Source organism: Alosa alosa, chromosome 1 (genome assembly GCF_017589495.1).
Source record: "Alosa alosa isolate M-15738 ecotype Scorff River chromosome 1, AALO_Geno_1.1, whole genome shotgun sequence".
Taxonomy (NCBI): domain Eukaryota; kingdom Metazoa; phylum Chordata; class Actinopteri; order Clupeiformes; family Clupeidae; genus Alosa; species Alosa alosa.
In genome coordinates this window covers 44,650,517-44,677,140 of record NC_063189.1, presented here as the reverse complement: position 1 = coordinate 44,677,140, position 26,624 = coordinate 44,650,517, and the positions used below count along the sequence as shown (strand labels likewise).

General features: G+C 46.1%; 1 protein-coding gene across 1 annotated transcript in view; it reads left to right on the top strand.

The window, feature by feature from the left end:
- LOC125293354 (adhesion G protein-coupled receptor L2-like) overlaps positions 1-15,526 on the top strand; it is a 78,832-nt gene extending 63,306 nt beyond the window's left edge. The window contains 7 exon segments of the mRNA XM_048241224.1: positions 3,520-3,611; positions 4,866-5,034; positions 5,709-5,837; positions 6,165-6,261; positions 8,073-8,201; positions 13,187-14,009; positions 14,011-15,526. Of these exon segments, the coding sequence (XP_048097181.1) occupies positions 3,520-3,611; positions 4,866-5,034; positions 5,709-5,837; positions 6,165-6,261; positions 8,073-8,201; positions 13,187-14,009; positions 14,011-14,215 (1,644 nt within the window). The 3' untranslated portion in view covers positions 14,216-15,526.
- The last annotated feature ends 11,098 nt before the right edge of the window (positions 15,527-26,624 follow it).

Sequence of the window (26,624 nt, the reverse complement as noted above, 5' to 3'; positions counted from 1 at the left end):
TTAATCAAATTAAATTCATGAATAGTCATGTGATTTGTGCGAATGGTCATGTGATCCACATTTCAGGGGTCCAGTGTGGACAAAATACCATTTTGGCTCCGGAATTGCAAACGTGCGTCTGGACTGAGATTGTATTCGTTTTTAAATGTCATTTTGCAATGAAAATAGAATAGTGTGGAGGTAGCCTGAGTCTTCTACAATGACTTGATCAGTTGTTAAGGAGTGTAGCCTGCTGCTTGGACATGAGAGGGTTGGGGGAGGGGGGGGCAGCAGGGGGAGAGGAGTGGGGTGGGGTGGAGTGGTGGCAGCCGGAGTGTGTCTCTGTCAGGCATTCAGGTATGAAATGCTCCCGGCCAGGCAGAAGAGGCAGCAAGGCCATCAGGGCTGAGCGTGGAGTGTGCCGACTGTGGCTGCCTCTCCAGGGGGACCAGAGGAGGAGGAGGAGGAGGGGGATGAGGGGGAGGTCGGAGCAGGCAGAAGAGAAAGAGAGAGAGACGGGGGGATGGAGGGTGGAGAAAAAGAGAGAGCCTCAGGCATGAAGGTCATCCTTTCAGCTGGGGTAGGAGAAAGAAGAAGAGGGAGAAGAAGAGGAGGAGGAGAAATGGATGAGTGCTGGTGTAATGAGTGGGCGGTATCGACGAGCTTTACCGCATCCTGAAGCCTGAAGCCATTCACCAGCGGTCTGGCCCACGCCGCCGGCCGTGTCCAATCCCATTAGGCCGCCGCCAGCGTGAAGCGTCCACGCTCTCGCTGCACTTCATTCCCTCCACGACGACAAAGTGCAGACGCACACGCACTCACTTATGTGTCAGGCCCTATATACTTCTGTGGTGACACCTTTGTAAACTCAGATTACAAACTCACACACACACACACACACACACACACACACACACACACACACACACACACACACACACAGACCTCAGTCCAAGTCAATATGCATAAGCCCCTGGTCCAAGTCCCTGAGTAAGGTGTTGGTTTGCAGTGTGTGTGTTTTTCACGAGGCACTATTTCTGGAAGGTGAGGCATATGTCTGAGTGAGCAGGGGGTTGGGTGATGGGGGTGGTGCTGATGGTTGGCTTGATTTGGGTGTGTGTGTGTGTGTGTGTGTGGACGGGGTCCACTTGAGGCCCCACTGGACAGGCGCGGAGCAAGGGCATGGCGAGTTCGCCGGACTCTCTGCTGTGGTGCCTGGCTGCCCGTGCGCCCGCCTGTCTCATCAGATCTGTGTCATCACTCCAGGCTGCGTTAAATGCATTTCCAGCCACTCGACTCATGCAGACGTAAATCGGCCCTGGTGGCTAGGAGACAAAACTCAACAGGGTTGTAATCTGTGATCTAAAAGCTCTTGCTCTCTCTCTCTCTCTCTCGCTCCCACTCACTTTGGCGCGCACACTCTCTGTCTCTCTCTTTTTTTCTCCTCCTCCTTCTCCCTCTCTCCCCCATCTCTCAACTCTCTTCAAGCCTTTCTTTTGTTCTCTCCCCAGTCTCCTATCTCTGAACATCTCTTTTTTCCTGTGTCTCTTTCTGTCTTTCTCTGTCTCTTTTTCTCTCTGTCTACCCCCCCCCCCCTCCCCTCCGGGTTCTACATAGTGCCTCTGTTGCCGTAGAGTTGTGCTGAATACACAGTGAACTGTAAAGGGAACTGCAATAAAAAGTTATGCTATGTTTTTCACAGCTGCTTATTTCCTTATAGTGTAATGGAGTGGGCAAGCAGACAGCATAGTAAGGTTTTTATGATCAACCCTCTTTAAGAAAAAAAAAAACCCTGAGCTTAAATGGCCAGAACAATTCTAGTTAGTACTAAGTGAATTGATCCTAATCATTGGGCACTAGGTCCATGATTGATTTTGTGGTATCCAGATTTATTGACCTCGAGCTCACGTCCTGTTTAGTGTTGTAGAAATTTTAAAGAGCTGAGAGGGTTGTTTGACCTACTAGATCAAGCAACGCTGCTTTTTCTAACTTTAGCCACATCGGTATTATTTCTGATGACCCCAGTGAGTCGCTGGTCTCTCGTCTGGAAGTATCCTCTATTAATATGTATTTGTTGTTTTAGCTATTGTCTTTTGGCTGCACTTTGAATGAGATGGAAGGAAGATTATGGCGAAAGCCTTGTAATAACATTTAATTCAGGATATTGATTTTTTTTTTCTATTGTATTTATTTAGGGGCCTTCTTAGGGGTGGGGTGGGGGGTAGATGGTTGAGTGCCAAGTTGAAGTAAATCCCCCACACACACACACACACACCTCCAGGGAAGTGGAACGACCTCCCAGTGCTTCCAGACAGACTTCAGAATTCATGGAAACATTTTTTTGGCGCAGTTTAAATATGTTGCTGTCTTGCTTGGCTCCATACGCCCTCCCTCCCCTGTTCTCACTGCCCTTTTTCCTCAATTCTTTTTTGCCCCCGCCCCCTCTCTCTCTAGTGCACTCATTTTTTATGTTTTCTCCTTTTGCCCCTTTTCTTTTTTACCATACCTCCCTCTTCCACCTCTCTTTCTTTCTCTCCCTACCTCCCCCTGTCATCCTTGCCTTCCATTGCACACTTCTTTTTATTATTCTCATGCTCTCTCTCTCAGTCAGTGTGTATGGGTCTTTGTGTGTGTGTGTATGTGTGTGTATGTGTGTATGTGTGTATGTGTGTGTGTGTGTGTGTGTGTGTGTGTGTGTGTGTGTGTGTGTGTGTGTGCCCCTACCCTCTCTCCCCACAATGTTCTGGCAGTCTCCTGCAGCTCTCTCCTCTATCTCGTTTTTATACTTCCGGAGCTGCTTTATCTCGGTTTGCGTTGGTGGGGCTCCGGCACGGCTGCCGGCTGTGAGCGTGGCTGGGGGTGGCAGGGCCCAGTGAGGGTGAGGCTGGGGGCAGAGGGGGCGGCTGGTGGCTTGTCTCCTGGTAGTGGGCGTCCGGTGGGGGTGGCTGGTGGCTTGGCTCCTGTTAGTGGGCGTCCGGTGATGGAGCCCCCTGTGGCCATGCTGCGCTGTTCATCAGCCCCCGGTCTGCAGAGGCGCCGGCCGCGCTCCTGATTTCAATAGCAGCTGAGAGCAGGCGAAAGCAGGCGCTGTGTTCTCCCGAGGGGCTTTGTGAAGCGGGGGTTTTGGCATCGGGGAATGAAATGTGGTCGACGGTGGCTGATTCAACAGGGGAGACCGAGAGGGAAGGGGGGAGAGAGAGAGAGAGAGAGAGAGAGAGAGAGAGAGAGAGGACTGGCAAGAAGCGAATAGTGAAAAAAACCCACAAAGACCTACCTAGTCCAAAACAGTGGGATATCCTATCACTCGGTGCCTGCCCACGATTGCGTAATTGCTTAATAAGTGTTAATTGGTTGCTAATTGTCCGTTAATAAGTCACTAAATGTAGAGCACTCTAATCTAGGGCAGGGCCTCTTTTTCCAAGGGTGCATTTCTGTCCAGCTCACATTAGAAGACATTGGAGTGTCTGTGTCTGGGGGGTTGTATAGCACATTGAGACACTGTGGTCTACTCCTGTAACCTTGATATTGTTGTTTGGACAGCTCAATCTCATCTTCCTGGTTGTGACCATGTACAAGATGGTGAAGCATTCGACTTCAATGAAACCAGATTCCAGTCGCTTGGAGAGTATAAGGTAAGACATGTCACCCACACTGAGGAATAGCCATGGTGTCTGCTTACACCATTTTATTTACAGTCTAAGAGAGATGTACTGTAGAGCTAGGGACACAAATATGGGTAATTTACCAGCTTTGTTGTTTTATTGAGATTTATGAAGTTAGATGTAGGAATAATATCATAATAATGTGTTTTTTATCGTCGATTGTTTTATAAACCATTTGCTTTTATTGCAGCTTTTAATAGACTATCCCAGCAGGGACCATAAGCCATTTCTGATTTATTTTGTTTTTTTCTCACACATATTTTAATTTTGCTTACAAAATAAAGCTGCACAAAATAACAGATGTACACCCACACATTTAGATCAACTTGGGTATAATTATCACAATCACGGAATATAAATGTAAATGTGAATGCACCCCCACCCCGTCCACCATGCATGTGTAATTTCGGTAATACCCAAACGGAGATGGCTGTAATTTGGTGTATTATTTGGATGGGTGTTGGGGTGAGATGTCGGGGCAGTGGGTCAGACTGAGGCTAAGCAGAAGGGAAGCAGCCATTAGAGAGCCCAGGCATGTTATTACAGAACCCATTAACCCTTAGTCCAGCGCGCCCAAGTTATTGTCGCACACTAATTGAGTTGTTCCACTACAATTACATGCTAGAAGGACAACTTAATCTTACCAGATGCTTCTGGTCCATCTTGGCACCAACACTGAAACCCCCAGCACATGGTAGTGTTGGGGTTGAAAAATGAAACACTTTTGCCCGTAACTTCGGTCAAACATCCAGGCAGAGAAATAGGAGACCATTGGACGGAGAGGGAGCGAAAAAAAAACCCTCTCTGCCGTCCCGACGCTGTGGATCAGTGCCTGACTGCTGTCAGCCCGGCCGAGCACGGGGGTCACCCGATCTGCTGGAGGTGTTCCTGGAATCTCCAGTGGAAAATGTGCCGCATTTGCTCTCTCTCTCTCTCTCTCTCTCTTTCTTTCTCTCTCTCTCTCTCTCTCTCTCCTCCCTCTCTCTCTCTCTCTTAGCCCACCCTAAGCGAACCTCCATAAAACACCCGGACATAACCACCGCAACAACTCTTGGGACATTGTCGTCCGATTTCCCCATTATCCATCGTGGCTAAAATTCCCATCCATCCTTATTTATTGGGGCTCATTTTTATGTGCTTGAGTGGAGAGGGGGCACTTTGTGCTATGTATTTGTATAGTGACGTTATTACAGCAGCTGTGATTTGTGCTCATGTGTGTGACAGGTCCTGGGTGTTGGGGGCATTTGCACTGCTCTGTCTGCTGGGACTGACGTGGTCCTTTGGCCTGTTCTTCCTCAATGAGTCATCCGTGGTCATGGCGTACCTCTTCACCATCTTCAACACTCTGCAGGGCATGTTCATCTTCATCTTCCACTGCCTCCTTCAAAAGAAAGTAAGCACAGTCATGGTGGGGAGAGCGGCTATACCGCTAATGATGGTTGAGTTTTGTTGACTTAACTTGTTTTGATTCAGTCTACTGAAGCAATAACTGTTGAGTTCCTGTTTTTTTATTTTTTTATTTTTTTATTTAGCATTGTAATTATGTGTCTAATTAAATGAAGTCGCAATTACATGAAGCCTTGCCTTTAGTCTGAATCTTTTGTGATTAGCCATTCTGATAGTGGTAGCGGCTTTTTGCTTCTGGAGGCAATCTGCAATTTATGAGCATGCCGTCATCAAAAAGCCTCTTTAATTGGTGTTTTTTAGTTTCTTCTTTGGTTTTGTGCTGTCTCTCATGCGCTATAGTGATTTCAGGCTGTCTTGCCATCAACAGAGAGGGGTAATTTAAAAGAATGTCACATGAAAGACATTTGCTCCTCAAACAAAAAACAAGAATTCCCCTATCCAGAAACCAAAAGCCACAAACAAACATCTTGGCACTAAAAACAAGGCTATTTTGACACATGGCACAAGAAAATAGTGATTTTTTTGGACACTCTCGTCATGCGTCTCCAGTTTTTCTCTCACGCTGTGCTAACGTTTTAATGATGGCTCGGCTGGAGCCCCCAGTCAGACGACTGTCGCTGATTCACGCTGCCCTCGCTGGGCGCTCTGTGATTCCACCAGGTGCGGAAAGAGTACAGCAAGTGTTTCCGCCAGTCCCAATGCTGCGGTGGCCTGCCCTCGGAGAGCACTCACGGCTCGGGGAAGGCGTCCACGTCCCGCTCCACCGCCCGCTACTCCTCTGCCACGCAGGTATGACCGCTGACACTGACTGACACAGCAACTTACTCAACACAACAACTCAACAAACAAGTGCTTCTCACCAGCAGCTGACAAATGGATCCATTTATCCCTCATGGTGCAGGTCCCTGCAGGCTGGGGTTGGGGTTGTGTGTGGGGGTAGTGGTAGTTAGAGGAGTTAGAAATATACACGCAGATAATACAATATAGAGTATAAACGGGAAGATGAGAAGGGCTCTCACACCTGTGTGTGTGTGTGTGTGTGTGTGTGTGTGTGTGTGTGTGTGTGTGTGTGTGTGTGTGTGTGTGTGTGTGTGTGTGTGATTGTGGTTAAAACAGAGCCGTATCCGGCGGATGTGGAACGACACTGTGAGGAAGCAGTCAGAGTCCTCCTTCATCTCGGGAGACATCAACAGCACCTCAACACTTAACCAAGGTAAGTGCACCCCCGTCCCCCCAACACTCTGCCCTGCTTTCTACAAGCCCCAACCCCCACCCCGGCGCTCCATGGCTGTCTCACAAAACACACAGCCGATTCAGTCGATACACCACCACAGGCAACAGCCGACCCTTTCCAACACTTTTGTTTTGTGCCCTTGACTTCTGACGGTGGATTTCGACACATCTGCTGTGATGAAATCCCTCTGTTCTGCTGTTCTGATAACAGCAATAAATAGAGGTTATGGAGAGCTTATCCTACTAGTGCCTGGTTACAGGGGATAAGCAGTGCCTGGATATTGGGCAATTGGGGAGTCTTTTCGTTTTTTTTTTTTTTGATGGATATTTCAAATGTTCTTGTAACATCCCTACGGAAGTTCTGTTAAGAGTTCCCAATCCCATAATTGAAGAGAAGATAACTCACCTGACATGATCCAGTCTATACTTGTCTGCAATGAAAGACTCATTCTGCAGCATTTGCATTATTTCTTTAGTCTTCCCTCCCAGTCCCAACAGCTACTTGTCTGCTTTGGGGGGAAAAACGTTTTGATCTATTATTTAGCAGGAGTCAGAGTGTGGCTGATGAGATGATGATATTAAACTCAGCACAACCCTGGCAGGCGGGAGAGCATGCTCTGCGCCGCGCTTTCGCAGCCAAAGTTACTTTGGAAAAACTTGGCCATCCAGAGCACAGTGGTGGCCGCAGCCATGTGTGTTGTGTCTCAGTTACTTGTTTTTTCCTTCTTGAAGTTAGTAGTAATTTGGGAAGATGCCTCACTAAAGTTTTCAGCCCCCTTCTTCCTTTAAATATGCTCTTAGCACCCACTATCCAAACTTCCACTGCACACTCAGTGCCCGTAGACAGAGTGCATCTTGATATAGGCGTTTGCTTTGAGGCAGAGAATCTCTAAGATGGTATTGAGATTACTTTTGTGGACGAGAGCAGGGGAAGTGAATTTGGGGGCTCACACTTGTTTTGTTTTGTGGAACACAGTTCTGTGCCTGTGGGAAATTGAAGGTCAGACTTGTTTTTGAGTATGAGTCCGAATGGCTGTTTCTCTTCGCACTCGTTGGAATGTAATCAAAACTACGCTGATGGTATACTTTTCATGACTTTATCTTAAAGAAATTTATTCAGGAACCTGCTGGGACCCTACTCCCTGCAATTTAGCAATGTGCCTTTTTTTTCAATGGAAGGAAATAGTCTGTGTTCCAAACTGCGCTGTTTCTCGTGGTTGACCTCAAGGATGTTTTTAATCAATTCAAAAATAATCAGATTAAACATAATAGCTTCTAAGTATATAAATTAATATAGTACAGATATGCTTAACAATTAAAAATTCTTCTAAAGTGGATATCTACAATAGCCAACCCACAGCAGTGGGCGAGTTTCCTTACATCTGTGCTTAGAAATGTTTGATGAGTTGTTTGTCGAATTACATATTCTTCCCAAGTTTTGTGATGTACACAAACAGAAAATGAAGCTTACCACAATAATTACCCCCAAATATGTATTGGTTATGTTTTTCCTGTCGTAATTACAATCATCAAAGTTGGGATGAGAAAACCCATCTTTTTTGTTTGTGAAAGATCAAATGTAATCCTACTTTATAATTAAAACGGTCGTGGCAAAAAAAAGCTTGACTTAATCCCATTTGAAGAGATGAGTAGGATGGCGAGGTAGTCTTTTTTTCCTCTCATTATGTCTGCGGCTTATGTGAAATGTGCCTTTTCTTCTGCTGCTGCTGCCTGTCCCTCTCTCTCTCCTCTCTCTCTCTCTCTCTCTGTCCTCTGCTCCTCTTGTCACAGGGATGACTGGCAACTATCTTCTAACTAACCCCCTCCTCCGACCTCACGACACTAACAACCCCTATAACAACCTCCTCGCTGAAACCATCGTGTGCAACACACCCTCGCCCCCAGCCTTTCATTCTCCAGGTGCACTATGCCCTCCTCTTTTATGCTCTATTGTGTTACTGTGTGTGTGTGTGTGTGTGTGTGTGTGTGTGTGTGTGTGTGAAGTGGGTGGGTTAGTGGGAAACATGCATGTCTTGAAATAACTGCAAACAGTTGGGGTTGAGGTTGTGGGGTTGGGGAGTTGGTGTTTTAATTGTTGTTTCTCAGCATTAGAAGTTTTAAGCCATTTTTGATTTCACTTTATTCCCTCTCACTCACGCTTCATTCCAAAAAGATTTGTCTGGATTTTCAGTCCAGCGCCAAATTAATTTGCTCCTGCTAAGATTCGTCCAGCCAATTACTTGGCTTCCTCCCCACTGACATCTCACCCCAAGGCACACAGGAAGTTTGGAGACGGAGGATACAGAGTTTAGCTGAACAAAAAGTGTTTTTTTGTTTTTTTAGTGGATGTTGCGAGGTACTTACACAAATTGGAGCACTTACGGAGTAATCAGCATCAATAATAAAACAACCCGCCTTTTTTAAGTGCCGTGCACCTCATTGTCTCACATTCCCTTTTTGTGCGTGCACTGTGATATTCACCCGCCCTGCCTAGTCCGTAATGAGAATTGCTACAACAATAACCAGGCAGGCGTGGTTGGCTATTTATTTCACTTGCCGCTTGTCGACGAACACCAAGAAACAGATGCAACGGCACACAATTGGAATGCTGTTTGTGTCGTCTCTGCTCCACTTTCTCCCCCCTCCCCATCCCCATCCCTACCTCGTTCTCCTCCTCGTCAAAGCAAACAGGAGGAAACAGTTTTTGCATTCAGCCATCTCTCCATGTTCTCTTCCTCTGAGATGTTATATCACAGGCAGCAGCCATGTGGGCTGCATTGCACCCTCTACCAGAGCGGTACAGAGAGAGAGAGAGAGAGAGAGAGAGAGAGAAACAGAATAAAAGGGAAGGGAAATTCAGAGGAGTCATAGAGCAGGTATCGTTTGTGCCGAGCTGACAGATGACAATGCGGCTGCGGTGTTCTTCTGACACCGCCGTCTCCGCATGCATTTTTAAATGGCATCTCGTTCCTGAACGCGGGGTCTTTGCATTTAGATGGCAAACAGACCTTTGAAGAGGAACGGAGCAAATAGTTTGCCGCATCTGCATACATTTCCGTTTCCTCATGTCCCGTCGATTGACAGTGAACTAATCAGCACTCTGAAGGAACCTCAGGAATATGTGTTTGTGAAAATGCCACACAAGGAGATAGGGAATCAGAGTTTATGTATCCATGGGGCAGTTTTCCTACCAGTCAGGTGTATACCGCTGCACACTACCCACCTCAATAAGCGAGACTTAAAAAATTACACTCACCTGAAATATGTCTTAAAACATGTTTTGTGTATCAAAAAATCAGGCATTTAATGTCACAGTGTGTGTAGTAGAGCAATTATGACAAAAATAATTTGTGTGTACAGGATACACACACACACACACACACAGACAAACACAAAAGAAAACATTCACACACAAGCACAAAAGAAAATATTCACACTCACAGAGAGAGAGAGAGAGACAAACAGAAACACTAAGCCACCTCCAGCTGTCAGTCACATTCATCATCCCAACGCTGGAGAGGGAAAGCTCAGTGGTACCTTTGCTCGTTCAAACACACGGCGGAGGAAATAACTCGCGGCGTAAAGCCGAGGCATCATTACTGACACACAGAGAGCAGGGAGCCCTGTTGCCAAGAGTGAACAGGAGTGTTCAGCAGGAGGGGAGCCGATAGCATCCTCTTGACATAATTACAGAAGAGATTACAGAAGGAGATGTGCAGCCACGGCGCATTCTCCCTTACAACACTATCAGTGACATAAACGAAATTAATAGTAATCCTCAAAAGCTCAGTGAGGGGTGCACGGCAGGCAATCTTGGAGGGCTTAAGTTGCCTCTGAACACAAAGGGAATCCACTTATGGAGCAGGATGAGACTAGCGCCATTTTTCTTTTTGTTTTTTTGTTTTTTTTTTCCTTCTAGATTTTGCAACTGTGCCCCCAACAAATGTGATGGCCCTGAGACTTTTTTTTGTTGTTGTTGTTATTCCTTAAAGCCAAATGATGTCAGGAGTTTGCGATTGAACAACAAGGCCCATTGGGAGAGTGAGAGAGAAGCAAGTGGAGGAGAGTTTAACTTCACAAGGCAACTGTGGAGAATGAGAGCATGTGAAACGGAAGGCCGCAGTTTTTCACCAAGAACTCCTGAGAAGGAGGCAAACGAGACAGAAAAATAGAGAGTGGTGGAGGCAAGAATGAAAGACAGCGAGAAAGAGATGGGGGGGGGGGTAGTTGAGAGGAGAGATGTGAATAGCCGTGTCTATTCAGCCTTACCCAAGGCTGTGTATTTCACTAGGGATGCACATGCATCAACACTTTTGCTCAAATCAAGTAAAAGAACAGATCCAGGTGAGGGGTGAGTGTAGCACAAAGACTAGAGCAAGGACAGTGTGTCCATCTTAAGCACATTCTCACAATCGATGGCCTCCAAGTAGCCAGCCATGATGCAGGCTCTTTAACATCTGCCATGCAGCAGCAGTCCAGAGGCTCTCGCGCCTGTTGTAGCCCCTGCCGCCTCAAGAACAAAACCTGTCTGGATAGTAATAAAACAAGCGCGGTTGTTTGATGCTCAAGCAAATGCAAATAATCTCTGCAATGGCACAATTTCATGGTGTCTCTCCCACCCCCGCCCCACTCAACCCCTTCTCTTTCTTTCCTGTCCCTCCCTCCCCACCCTCCCTTGCTTTTTTTTTCTCCTTACGAAAAGAAAGCCTTTGATGTCTGTTTTTTACTTTCTATTCTCTGTCTACAAAAGAGACTTTTCCTTATCTCACTGACGGCATGTTACAGGAGAGCAGCATTTTTTTCCCACTCTCTCTCTCTCCCTCCTTCCCTCCCTCCTTCTTTCTCTCCATTTTAGTCCCTCGCCTTTTGACCATAAAAATAGCAAATCACCCTTTGTCGTGAACGAACTGGACCACTCATAGGTCACAACTCCCCTCGCCATTTCATCGCTCCTTTTCCCTCGATTTTCATCTGCCCTTATTTCTCTCTCTCTCTGTCCCTCTCTCTCTCTGTTGAGCTTCCTTTATTCTTCATTAATGGTGTCAATCCCCGTACACAAAGGCCTATTTGAGGAGCACTAATAAGTGGCCCTAGCTGGAAAATGTACCATAATGCTTGGATTAGTGTGCTCTGCATTTCATTCCGAGCCCCTTATTAGCCTATCCGTGAGACATCTAGGATGGGGCACATCAATTTTGTGGAGGCTCGAAACATTACAGTCACAGGCTTATCAGAGTGTTCAGACCAATTATTTCAAATATGCCTGTGTGCAGACCCCATAGACACCCATGTGAAATGGGCTTGGGGGGAATTTGAAGTCAAATAAAAGGGACGGTGCAAGGCGAAACAGTGGAGCACGTGCCACGCTCATCAGACCAGATGAGAAGAGCTAGCTGGAGACACATGACTGGAGAGAGAGCTGTGATTGCTTGCTGCTGGTCCCCTTACACTTGCCACATCCTGAATTCAGCCATCCTGCCAATTTGCTCCATCATTTCTCAGAGGGAGGGGGGCTTACTGTTAAAGTCTGAATGATCTCCAATGAGCTTCATCACTCTACCAATCAGGGACAGACATGTCGTGGAGGACAGGTTTAGAAACTCAGACTGCTTGCCAACTGAGTCATATAATCTTATAGAATGCATACGCTACAGCGTAGAGCATGTCGCCAAGGCTGCTATGAATCACTTGGTATTTGGGGCGTAAATATTGAATGGAACAGTTTCAGAAGAGTTTTGACATTGCTATTGTCCTGGTGTCAGCGCTTTTCTGCTTCTGTGGCTTTATGTTATTTTCATTTTATTTATTTATTTTTTAAGATGGGTTAGTGCATATTCACTGGTGGAGGTGCCACTAAATGGCACACCAAATCCAGTCTTTGACACCACAGTGGGGTATTTGGGAGTCTGGGAAGCCACACGGGCCAAATATGAATGGATGGTCTGAATTCAGGCAGGACCGTTTTTGTTTGTCTCTTTTTTTCTTGTTTTTTATTATTTATTATTATTTATTTGTCTTAATTATTATTATTTAATTGATTTTGTGTGTCTCTTTAAATTGGTGATCTGATCACTCCTTTGTCATGCTGCAATAAAAAAAACGACAGTTACTGTTTCACTTTTCTTTTGCGCCTCGGCAGTCCTCAGGCCTGATGGCCTGAGCAGACACACTTGATGTGAATGGTGGCAAAGTGAGTTGGGCTGCACCCTGCCTGCCTGCCTATCTGCCTGCCTGCCTGCCTGCCTGCGTGTGTGTGTGTGTGTATGTACCGCTGTGGGCTGTTGTCTGCCATGTGGCTGCTCGTCCAACACATTCCCCATTCACACCTATGATTTCCATGTGGACATAGACATTTTTTCTTTTCATATTTTGAGTTGGTTGGTTGGTTGGTGGTTTCATTTTTAAATGTGTGAGTGTGTGTGTGTGTGTGTGTGTGTGTGTGTGTGCGCGCGCCTAGTGATTTGAGGTACAAACGCTTGCTCCTACATTTGGCCACATGCTGTGTGCACGTATTAGTGTGCTTGTGTGTGTTTGTGCGTGTGTGTGTGTGTGTGTACATGTGTGTTTGTGTTAATCATTGCTTGTTTTTAATATTGTGAAGGACAATCCAAAACCTTAACTTAAAATGTGGGTTGGTTCCTGTGGACACAAATGGCTACATTAGCATTCAGTGCGACAAAAACAAACATCACATTTAGTCACCATGCAATTTGTTTGCTTCCCCTTACCAGTGATTCTCACATTCACCACGCCAAGATGCTGGCTCTCGGCTATTGTGCTGGTTAATGTCCTGAACAGTATTAAAGAGGTTGGGTGGGTGTGCTGGTTGTTTTCTCTCTGATGTGTTGCCATGGCAGAATGTGTCCAAACTGACTCCTCTCCTCTCCGTCCCTCCCACACCACAGGTCAGCAGTCCCTGACCAACAGCAGGGACGTGAGCGCCATGGACACGCTGCCCCTCAACGGTAACTTCAACAACAGCTACTCGCTGCGCGACGAGGAGTACGAGGACCCGGCGGCCGTGGTGCGCTGCACCGCCGACTGCACGCTGGGCCTGGACGACGCCGCCTTCGAGAAGATGATCATCTCCGAGCTGGTGCACAACAACCTGCGTCCGCGCGGAGCGTCCAGGCCCTGCCACGGCGAGCCCGACCCCCGCGCCGACAAGGACCGCGAGCGCGGCCGGCTAGCCGGAGGGGGAGCGCCGCCCCAGACGTGGCTGAGCGTCGAGGCCGGGGTGCGGACGAGCAGCCGGTGCGGAGCGGGTAGCGGCAGCGAGGACGACGCCATCGTGGTCGACGACGGCGATGCGGACGGGGTGGACGCCTCCTCCCCGCTGACGGCGACGGCATATCCAGCGGCCGGTGGGCCTCTTCCTTCGCACCACCCTCCACTGGAGCTGCTGCTGCACCCGCACCACCGGCAGGCCCTCGAGGCCCCGTTGCTGCCCCAGCGGACTCACTCGCTGCTCTACAGTGCCCAGCGTGCACAACGGCGGGCCCCGCGCCGCCAGCCCGGCGACGACGGCGACGAGGACGAGGACGAGCGGTCAGACGACGTGGACGGCATCACGGCGGAGACGTCGCTGGCGGCCCAGGACAAGGGCTCGCCCTCGCCCAACAACAGAGACTCCCTGTACACCAGCATGCCCAACCTGAGGGACTCGCCCTCGCCCGTCTGTGACGACGGGGAGGACGACGGCCTCCTCTCCTCCTCGCCCACGCCAAGGCGAGGCCGAGGAGCTCTGCCACAAGAGCATGCCCGACCTGGGCGACGGACCGCCCTCGCTCTCCTACTACCACATCAGCCGGCGGGGCACCAGCGAGGGCTGCATCGGGCCCGGGGACCCCGAGGACTGCCCGCCGCCGCCACCACTGCCCGTAGACGGCGAGCCCCCCAAGGACGGACAAATGCAGCTGATCACCAGCCTCTGAGCTCACGGGGGGTAGCGGTCCAAGAGACGCTTTGCCACTTTTGCCCACCCACCCCTCCCTATCTCATTTCATTTGCTCTCTCTCTCTCTCTCTCTCTCTCTCTCGTGCTCTTTCCTACTCCCTCGATCCTTTGATCTGATTCGCAGGCCACCAGGCAGGAAAAGTGAGCCACATGTAGGAGGAGGCAAAGTGAAATTACATTTTTACTGCTAACTCAACAAACACAAACAAACACATGCACACACACATACAAACACTCGGTTTTTTGTTTGTTTTTTACGAAAAGAAGGAAGAAAAACATACCATCTGTGTATTTTTAACTGTTCTGTTGGACTCCTGGGGTGGTAAAATGCACAGAATGGCGTGTGTGTATGTGTGTGAGAGAACGAGGTGTCCATGATAAGCCTGGCGCCATCCTCACCCAATGCTTTTTTGTATGATATAATGAAACCATGCCAACGTCTTGGAGCTCCGATACTGTCCTGAGTCTTTTCCAAGCGGGAGAACCCTACTGACTATCGGAGCCTTCAGATACCCCCGACTCTAGAGCAAGGGCCACCCCTCAAAAAAACTGAAGACTGAAAAGAAGAGATTATAAAGAACCACTACTTCAGACTCAGGCCTTATATTTTCTCTATTGCACATTCAACTGTACAAAGAACAGCTAAAGAAGATATATTTTGCTGTACCACAAGTGGAAAAAAAAAAGATGAAAAGAAAACCAAGCAAAACAATTATGGCAACCGTTAAGTGCGAGATGTCAGTGAAAGAGATTATTGTGAAGAGGTTGCACATCATGTTAAAAAACCTGTTTATTCTTCATACACTTCATTCATTGTAGTACCTTTAAAACATGGAGAAAAAAAGTCATATAAAAAGTCATATAACTCATAAGTCCATACACACATGAGCAGTGTTTTAGCTTCCATGGAACATGGGTTTTGACGGTTTTTTAAAAGAAATGTGTTTTTGCCAATGTTTCATGTACCATTTCAAACAAAAGATAGCAACGCCTTGCACAAATTTGGAGTGAATTGGGTTATTATGTAATTTATTTACTGTAAAATACTTGACAGTAATAGTCAAGATTCAAATATCTTGTGTTGATACGATCAAAAACGTTAAATAATTTATTAAGAGTGATGGATTGAGGAAAATGAAAGGAAATGTGCTGGAAAGAAAGTGTGATTTGCATCAGCACTGTTGATACTCATTTCAATCATTTTGTAAAACCCCATTGTCAGAAGCTGATGTAAAATCCAACTCTTGTTTGATGTCAAATAAATGTGAGAATTTTTTCTGGTTTGCAAATTCTGAATTCGAAACAGTGTTTTTATTATGTGCGTGGGTGTGTTTGTGGAGGGGTTGTATTTTGTTTTGGCTATCCTGCACTTGACTGGAACCAAATATTCAGTACATCCACTTTAATGCTTTGTAAAACCTCAATTTGTTGGCAATATCAAATCATTTGACATTGCCTTCCATCATCTACAGAGCAGGACAGTCAAAGCAACCGCTGTGCAGCTTTGAGAAAATAATTCTACTTGGCACAACTTTGAAAATCCCTATAATAGTCTATTGAGACATGTTTCACCTCGGTTGGATCCACACTGGCCACTCTGCCGTTAAATGGAGACACCAGATGGTGCATGTGGGCTAAAAGGTGTTTGTTGAGTTTATTTGCCCTAACAGTATCTGAGGTACTGAAAATAGAAAGCAGAGACGAGAGAGCCCTGGGATTTGTTGTTTGGAAAAAAAAGAAAACGAAAAGACTCTTGTAACTCCCAAGTTATGTGAAGTCTGGTGCAAATCACTAGGGGGGTATTAATTCCTGGGTGGTTGATGTAATCTCATCAAAAGCTGAATCAATAATTACATGCGTGTTATCTTTATGAACAGAACTGGAACTCATGAAGGCATTGCAAAAAGAATAGTTTCTCCACCCCAAAAAAAAGGCTTATTAAAGGTCCTTCCTACAAACAAACAAACAGTCATTACAGACGTGACACTGATGCAACCATCTATCTAGTTCAGCGCAATGCCCAGCATGAGTAATTCAAAGCTCATTTGCAAGTTCGCCCCATGCCCACGCACTCTGTGGGGCAGGCCAACACAAACAAGCCCTGCGGCCCTGTGTCTGCGCCACAGCACAAGACACGCCACTACACCTGGTCCATTCAACCCTCCCAACCCCACCTGCAGCCACGGCGTGTTGAAACCCAAATGCCAGCAAGTCAGTTATGGAGTGCTGTTCCAGTCTGCACTTCGCTAGCCAAACATTCAAAGTTGTCGGCTGCCAATGCAAGACAATACAGCGACTAATGAAACTCTTATTGTCTCGTCATAAAGCTTTGTGTGGCATTATGCATATATATTGGCTCATTGTGGTTGGGAAAAACAACCTGTTCTGTTCCTTTTCTATGTAATTATCACCTGCAGGCCCGGCTCACATTGAATTAACTGTGGGATATGAACTGCTGACATAGTCGTCGCTTTTGCATCACGACAATGTTGTGTGTTTTATGTGCTTACTGATTACAGCCATTTTCTCAGCAGGGGAGCTGGAATCACAGTTTGCAGTCTCGTTTACTAGGCTTGTGGCCACATCAAAGTAACGGTTGTGTATGTAATGTGCTGTAGCTACAGAGTTGGATGGAAGTGGAGGAGAGGGAGAGTGCGGAGGAAGAGAGCTGTCACTTTGACTCCCAGAACAATCAGATAGGGTCCCGTCTAGGGGGTCATGCATCAGCAAATGTGTTCTCAATTTGAGGCTGAGGGAGTTGTTTTAATACCGAGCAAGGTTGTTCTCGAAAGCGTTCCTGTCAGTTAAACTCAAATGTGTCCTGAGACTCCTGTGTTGTACTCCACACACCCCAATGCACGTCACCGAAATAAATAAAACAAATAGCGCTCATTTGGCGAGTTTTAAGTGCCGTCGAGAGATGACATGATCGAGGGAATGACAAATGAATGCCTCACACACTGGGTTTCAATGCCTCCACAAGCCCCACAGGACCTTATCAGATTGCGATCACTCGTTTTCTTTTGATGTTGATGTTGATGTCCCCATTGTTTCATGTCCATCTTCAAATACCATCAAAGAAGATATTGCTCTTGAATTCTGATCGCGGGGCTACTCAAACTGTTGATGTTTATCACCTCAATGAATTCTGTGGTTATTAAAGTCATCAATCTGCAGAATTACAAATAGCATCCAGCACCAATAAATAAATAAATAAATAAATAAATAAATAAATAAAGCAAAAATAATAATAATAAAAAACGTTTTTTCCCATGTAAACTTTACCAACAATGCGTGAGATATGTTTATGCTTTCGTTGAAAAGTCACCATTAGTAGAACCCCACTTTAAAGTGAAAAAGGTGTTCTTGCGGACAAACTGTTATGTTACTGGATAGCAGTGTTTAGGGAAAGCGGAAACAGTGTATAATTGCATTATTGCGGACATATAGCAGAGCGAGCTCACCTTACCACTGGGCCTCTGTGTGTGTCAAGCCTGCATTCCTTCATATTTGTTTTTGTAGTAATGGAAAGTCTGTGTGTTAGAGTGTGTGTGTGTGTGTGTGTGTGTGTGTGTGTGTGTGTGTGTGTGTGTGTGTGTGTGTGTGACTACTGTGAGTAGAATGCAAACATTGCTGTATAGGCCAGAGTGCATGTCATTTATGGAAATGAGGAGGTTTCATCGGAACAATGCCAGAATTGTACTCATGTTCTATAACAGCAGTTACGCATCAAGTGTAGTCACAGACAGTGGAAAAGGCTGTGAACAGAGAACCACTCTCTGTATTATATTCCTGAGTGGGCTGGAGAGCTGGAGAACCAGGGAAATGGCGACAGCGGGGGAGAAAAAGCCAGCATATAGATATCTTAAGCACTCCTCTGTGGAGACTTGCTATGAAAGGCCTTACCTTAAAACAACCTCTTTCATGGCAGCCTTACTGCCTACAACACTCGTGTCTACAGAGGAACAACTGATATGGTTTCCATCTGGATGAGTGTGTACAGACGCTTGTGACTTAGAGCATACCTGTGTGTGTGTGTGTGTGCGTGTGCGTGTGCATGTGTGTGTGTGTGTGTGTGTGTGAAATTGTACGGGTCTTTTGCAGAGTGCCTGTAAAGGCTTCTGTAATGCAGTACATTACCTCCTCAGCTTCCATATTCAAATCAATACCTGGGATTTCTTGTTAAAGTTTACAGTCATTTCAACGTTGGAGAATTAATTTGCAGATTGCATTTCACCCATCGAGGTGACCTTTCCGTGCGTCAGCTGGTGGTCTTACACAGGGATTTGGACCTTTCTCTTGACAAAATTGAATTGAATATTTCAGGCCGACCAAGAGTGCATTGTACCACAGAAAATGCTCTCTTGTGGATTAAAGTTCCTAACCGCGGTGGTCATTAAATATCCTCTGACATTTTCAGGCAAAGAGTGCGCCTGGCCAGCCTCCAAGGATGGCTCCATTAAAACATCCAGGGCATTTAATCAAAGGGGAAAATAAGACACCAGTCTCTCCACAGGCCTCTCTGGTTAAATAAAGGTTGAATAAAATAAATTCACTTTCCTGCTCCGGGACCAGGGCCGGGCCCCACTCAGGGACTCTTTGACATGAGAGACATGAGAGTTCACGCTGTATGACAAATTAATACATTATTACACATGTGCCTCTGTGAAAAGCTGCCGCTCGCAAAAGAGTTTATGAGCAGATATTCTCCTGTGTGTGATGGGCGTGGGTGTGTGTGTGTGTGTATAGGTATGTCTATGTGTGTGTGTGTGTGTGTGTGTGTGTGTGTGTGCATGTTTTAATAAAGGTGGTATATGTTGTGCTGCTGTGGGAATGTTTATGCAGGCTGAAAAGGTCCCTCGTGATGTGATGTCTGAACAAATACAGGTGTAAAGGACTGACCACCACTGTGCCATTAAATACTTCCCATCTCAGGTTTATTCCCTCCGCTCAGTCAATAACTTACCCAGAGGGCTCCTCCACCGAGGTGGCCGCCACTTCCATTCCAGCATTCTCACCCACAATCTGAAGCCCATCACCCTGGAGACCTCTACAGCCTTAAATGTAAACAAACATAAGTGGTTTAACAGGAAATCTAGAGGCCTTTTTTAAATATTAAAAGTATTTAATTTTATTTCAGCTATACCTTTCCTTTAAGCCACAAACCTGCTATCTCCGCCATGTGTAAATTTTGTGTTTGTGCATGAGATTAAAAGAAAAACTCATCAGGTTTCTTTTTAACAGCTGCAATTCATCGCCCAGTGAGCTGCCATCTGACCTGCAGGACCACACCCCAGAGTTGGGGGCTCAGGCCCAGTGAGCTGCCATCTGACCTGCAGGACCACACTCTAGAGCTGTGTCTGTAGGCCCAGTGAGCTGCCATCTGACCTGCAGGACCACACCTCTAGAGCTGTGGTCTGTAGGCCCAGTGAGCTGCCATCTGACCTGCAGGACCACACTCTAGAGCTGTGTCTGTAGGCCCAGTGAGCTGCCATCTGACCTGCAGGACCACACTCTAGAGCTGTGTCTGTAGGCCCAGTGAGCTGCCATCTGACCTGCAGGACCACACTCTAGAGCTGTGTCTGTAGGCCCAGTGAGCTGCCATCTGACCTGCAGGACCACACTCTAGAGCTGTGTCTGTAGGCCCAGTGAGCTGCCATCTGACCTGCAGGACCACACTCTAGAGCTGTGTCTGTAGGCCCAGTGAGCTGCCATCTGACCTGCAGGACCACACTCTAGAGCTGTGTCTGTAGGCCCAGTGAGCTGCCATCTGACCTGCAGGACCACACTCTAGAGCTGTGTCTGTAGGCCCAGTGAGCTGCCATCTGACCTGCAGGACCACACTCTAGAGCTGTGTCTGTAGGCCCAGTGAGCTGCCATCTGACCTGCAGGACCACACTCTAGAGCTGTGTCTGTAGGCCCAGTGAGCTGCCATCTGACCTGCAGGACCACACTCTAGAGCTGTGTCTGTAGGCCCAGTGAGCTGCCATCTGACCTGCAGGACCACACTCTAGAGCTGTGTCTGTAGGCCCAGTGAGCTGCCATCTGACCTGCAGGACCACACTCTAGAGCTGTGTCTGTAGGCCCAGTGAGCTGCCATCTGACCTGCAGGACCACACTCTAGAGCTGTGTCTGTAGGCCCAGTGAGCTGCCATCTGACCTGCAGGACCACACTCTAGAGCTGTGTCTGTAGGCCCAGTGAGCTGCCATCTGACCTGCAGGACCACACTCTAGAGCTGTGTCTGTAGGCCCAGTGAGCTGCCATCTGACCTGCAGGACCACACTCTAGAGCTGTGTCTGTAGGCCCAGTGAGCTGCCATCTGACCTGCAGGACCACACTCTAGAGCTGTGTCTGTAGGCCCAGTGAGCTGCCATCTGACCTGCAGGACCACACTCTAGAGCTGTGTCTGTAGGCCCAGTGAGCTGCCATCTGACCTGCAGGACCACACTCTAGAGCTGTGTCTGTAGGCCCAGTGAGCTGCCATCTGACCTGCAGGACCACACTCTAGAGCTGTGTCTGTAGGCCCAGTGAGCTGCCATCTGACCTGCAGGACCACACTCTAGAGCTGTGTCTGTAGGCCCAGTGAGCTGCCATCTGACCTGCAGGACCACACTCCCAGTGAGCTGCCATCTGACCTGCAGGACCACACTCTAGAGCTGTGTCTGTAGGCCCAGTGAGCTGCCATCTGACCTGCAGGACCACACTCTAGAGCTGTGTCTGTAGGCCACTCAGGGTTACCCTCCTGGCAAGTCCCATCTATCAGAATAGTTTTGGGCATTGTGACAGACATTGGGCTGATAGGACAAGCTGCTGCAAGATACCAGAGAAACATGCACATATTCCTTACACTGTGTCAAGGCCACCGTAACTTGAGCCACTGTTGCATAGATGGAGGTCGAGATACTGACACCATATTGATCAATACACAGGGAGGCCCAGGTAACTCAGGCGACTGCAGGGTGCACAAGCCTTTTCGAAAAACTGCCACTGACAAAATGAAATAGCAAGAGATGAACATGTATATATTTAAAAGTGACTCTCACCCAGTTGTATTCAGTTATGAATAACGGAAAGTCAGATGAACACTGACATTTTCAAAATCTGAAAACCTTGAGTCTGGACCTATCACACTGGCATCTTGCTGAATCTGAGGAAAAGCGAGGGGGAGGTTTGGGAGATTGTTATTTGTGTATAAAAGCTCACATAAGGTAAAGACCTATGTACAGTATGGTCATATTATTTGACAGCAAAGATTAGTATCCAGATATAGTTTTTTTTTATCTTCTCTAAAGCAAACTGCCAAAAGGGCTTTTGAGCCACAGTAAGGAATTCACATGTTGACACGATTGCTCTTGAGGTGTGTGTTCAAGGTCACATCTCAGGCAGTTAGAAAGTAGGCATTTGGAACAGAGACGTCCTGTGAAAGGGATTAATATTCAGACAAGATTGTCAAATGAATTGAACAATGACACAGTCAGAGTGCATTCCAAGGCTAGCACTAGCTGAAGTGACGGCTCCTTGCTTTTTCTGAAGGGCTGAATTATCTGCTGTTTTCATGGCCATTCCTTTCACCGTCTCTTTCGCCCATTAGCAGTTCATTCTATTCATGAAAATATGGACATGTAAAAATTGCTTTTTCTCTAGGAAGAGTTAAAACTCCCTTTATTTCATACTCAATGAATGGAAACACATAAACGCCTTAAAGGATAAATCAGCATCTCATTCTTGTTGTGAACATTCAATCATTCATCTGAAGTATAATATATGAATAATAACACGTGATATAACCAGGGCTTTGAACCGGTTCAAGGAACGAAAACGAAAACCGGGAACTTTTTGTATTTTACAGGGAACAGAAACGAAACCGGAAACGTTATTATTTTTTATGTTCTGGAACAGGAACACTTATTTAAAATAATGGTAACCGGTTAATACCGGTTTTATTTCGTTCCTCAAAGTTTTCGTTGCCTAATTAACTAAAAAAAAAAAAGTAATTATTGTCCTGCGCACGTTACCATGACGGCTGAGGTTCACTTCCTGTGTGACATCACATCAGACATTCGCTGACTGAATGGAGAGATTCTGAATGGAATCTGTTCGGAACGAACCGATTGGAAAAAAAAATCGGTTCAAAGCCCTGGATATAATGGAGCTTAGCAAATGAAAAGCATATGAACAGAGGAGGAGGACCTGGGGCAAGCCAAGGCCCAACAGGCTAAGGTCAAGGCCAGATCAGGGTCAGTTCAAGGTCAGATCCACTCTACATTGCGTTCCAAATTATTATGCAAATTACATTTTTCTCAGATTTTCTGAAATAGTTGATGCAAATGAGAGTCAGTATAATTTTCAAGTCATTAACCGTTAAGAGTATAATTCGAATTTGATGATTATTCAAAAATAAAAAACTGAAAATGCACTGTTCCAAATTATTATGCAAAACAGAGTTTCAAGACATTTTATAGGTTGTAAAGAACTAAAAATTGTCATTTGTTGAATTCGCAGCATTAGGAGGTCATATAAATTAAATCAAGTTATTTCAATCAAAAACATCTTAACAGGCCAAGTTACATGTTAACATAGGACCCCTTCATTGATTTCACCTTCACAATTCTTGCATCAATTGAACTTGTGAGTTGAGTTTCTGCTTTAATGTCTTTGCAGGATGTCAGAATAACCTCCCAGAGCTGCTGCTTGGATGTGAACTGCCTCCCACCCTCATAGATCTCTTGCTTGATGATGCTCCAAAGGTTCTCAATAGGGTTGAGGTCAGGGGAAGATGGGGGCCACACCATGAGTTTCTCTCCTTTTATGCCCATAGCAGCCAATGACCCAGAGGTATTCTTTGCAGCATGAGATGGTGCATTGTCATGCATAAAGATGATTTTGCTACGGAAGGCACGGTTCTTCTTTTTGTACCACGGAAGAAAGTGATCAGTCAGAAACTCTATATACTTTGCCGAGGTCATTTTCACATCGTCAGGGATCCTAAAGGGGCCTACCAGCTCTCTTCCAATGATTCCAGCCCAAAACATGACTCCGCCACCTCCTTGCTGACATCTCAGGTCATGGACATGGTGGCCATTCACCAACCATCCATTACTCCATCCATCTGGACCATCTAGGGTAGCACGTCATTAACCGGCACGGCACTCATCCATAAACAAAACTGTTTGAACATTAGTCTTCATGTATTCCTGAGCCCACTGCAACCGTTTCTGCTTGTGAGCATTACGGGTGGCCGAATAGTAGGTTTATGCACACTTGCACTTCTTGAGGATCCTACACCTTGAGGTTCGCGGGACTCCAGAGGCATCAGTGGCTTCAAATACCTGTTTGCTGCTTTGTAATGGCATTTTAGCAGCTGCTCTCTTAATCCTATGAATTTGTCTGGCAGAAATCTGCACGAACCCGCCTGTGCTCTGAATCAGCGACAAATTTCTTCACAGTACAATGATCACACATATGTTTTCGGGAAATATCCAATGTTTTCATACCTTGTCCAAGGTAGTGCACAATTTCAGGCTTTCCAGCAGCAGAGATCCTTTTTCTTTCCCATATTGCTTGAAACCTGTGGCATGCTTAATAATGTGCAACATCCTTCTTAAGTAGTTTTCCTTTGATCGGGCTCACCAAACTAATTTACCTCACCATGCTATTTACACCCTGGTGCAAGAACTAGCTAATTGTTGCAATCAAAACTTGCGTTTGAGAACCGATTTCTTTTTCAAATTGCGCGCCTTTTCTCTAGAGACGTTGGTACACATGCACACTCACTCTGCCAAAACGTATCACATGGGATTCGAATCCGGGTCTCCCACATGCCAGCCCTTACCTTTGACCACTGCACTATCTGCTTCCACAAAGAGGTGTGGTTTGCAGGTAAACTTATAGTTTATAGGCCTGAACGTCATATTCACGAAATTTCTGTTAGCTAACAAACTGACGGTTGTATGTGTTCACTGAACAAAGATTATGAAAATAAAACACAACTTTTCCATCTCATATTTAATTTGAACAGATATTAGTGCTGAAACCGTTCAGAATTCTTCACTTTCTGCTGACGAAAAAACAAATGTCGGCCATGTTTTTTGGGCACGCGAGCAACATGTTTTTGTTGTTATGTAACAGGGTGTGAATAGCCCAGTTGTGTGGCCAAGGCTATTTGTACCAGGGGTACGAATAGACACTCCGAACTAATTATCACAGGTATCTGAGATTTATTTCAATGATCCAAAGAGCCCTGAGACCAAAAAATAAATGACAATCCAATTTGCATAATAATTTGGAACACGGTATAATATGCTTTACATGAATCCCACAAAGGGATACAAATCCTGCTTGTTTTTAGCGATCAGTCTAAGACTGACAATAATGTAATACTTATTACCATGTGAACCTTCAAAGGGGATGGTTATAGCCATAAACAACAAAACAAATGCGGGTGTTTGTTGATTCTTGTCTGTTCACTGATTTTTCTCCGTCCTCTGACATTAAACCACAAAATCCATTGGTGGCAGAGTGCTGCTTATTTCATCAACCTTACTAAAATGTCTTTTGTTGTAAAGGAATGAGGGTGTTCAACAAAACCGTTCTTTCTCCAGATTTCCATTCTTTTGAGTCACTAAGCATTTCTGTGTGGTAAAAGTGTAATATTCATTTTCTTTGACCCAAATTCATGGTTTGTATGGAAACTGACAGCCCGGTCTTATAGTCTGCAGTGTGCAGTGTGTATCAGATTACGTCAGTAACCAATCCAATAGAGTCCAGATGCTCTTTTTCAGACCAGAGGACTCTGTGTTTCCTCTCGATAATTTAGATTGAGTAGGTAGCCCGAGTGCCCTGCAAACAAGTTGCCACATGACTAACCCCAGAAGATAAATAATATTCCAGAGGTATGCAAAAGCGATTTGTGCATGCACAAACACTTGCCATGCACAAGAAAGGATCTGCAGGGGAGAACTAAAGAGAACAGAAATCCAAGCAAGACACGGAATCCTTTATGGATTGCTGTAAAAATCAATCGATGCACATACTCATGGTCTGTGCGGAGCTGATGAATGCGGGGATGGAGTGTGGCAGCATGCCTGTGTCTCTTCATTTCACCTGTTGCCAGGTAACACAATTGCTCCCAGCACCCCGACCTCAATCTTGTCAAGAGGTGCCTATCAAGGTTAGCAAGTTGGGCCGTGCTGTTTGGAAGCAGAATCAACTTTAAAAACGACATTGACTTGCTCTCCAGAGTACTGGAATGTAAGACAGAGAATGCAAAAGGTCAGTGTGATTGAGTTCTGCCTGAATGCTGCACCAGGGCTGTGAGCTACTGTAGATGGGCGGAGGTGTTAGCACGGCAAACATAACGATAGCTGGCAGAGAACAGGAAAGAGGAGAAACCTCAGACGCCATAAGTAGTTATGAACGTTTGTTTTCAGGTCTGTGAAGGCCGTGTCATGCCACGGATGCCATAAAGCTTGAAGACCTGCTGGCATGTGGGGGAGGGAGGTGAGATGGCATCGGCGAGCGCATCAAATTACAACAAATCTCAACCACTTGGTCCTAATTGTCTTTGTAGCCTGTCACCTTGATTTCTGAATGCCGTGCTTCAAGTCAAGAAACTCTCTTTGGAGTGCAATAATTCTCCGGCGTAGCATTGATTTTCATAGCTCGGCAATGATCTCCATATGGTCTGAGCCTAGTTCAGTCCTCTAGAGTTTCTAGCACAGACTCTTGCTGTGGGCTGGAAACACTGGCATAAGTAAATCTGTTGTGAAAAAAAAATCTGCTTTTGAAACCAAAGCATGGATCCAGGACACCCCGCTGTCCTGAGCTGCAAACCCTGCTACTGATCCCACTGTGCTAAAAGAAAAAGGAGTTTAAGAAATGCTAAGAGCTATTGTTACAAGCTCATCCCTCATAGCACTTACATGGCCACTGATCGTTGAGATCTTTGAACAGGCTTCTTGTTAGAAACTATGGGCTTTTATTGTTGTACAGAACAACAGATCTAGAGCAAAAAAAGAGACGTGCTTTACCCACACAGCAAATACATGTGCTTATTCATAATCTGTATAACAATAAAGATGACCTGCAGTATGTATGCAGATGCAAACCTCTCACTACAATCTAATGGTATTTATGCCATTATGCTAAGGTCCATGGGTAAAATACGTAAACATTAATTACACCTAAAACATCAAGACGCAGGATTCCATTAACCAAAAGACCCACCGTTAATGCATCGCCATGCAGCAGAACTTTAGACAGGCAAAGTGCCTTCCTTTGTATTTCAAAGAGCCTCGTCCTCTCTCATGTTTTGCCTGTCTCTGGCTCGTCCTCTGGGATGTCGTAAAAAGGAAAGCCTTTGAAGTAAAAGGGAAGGAAAACACAAC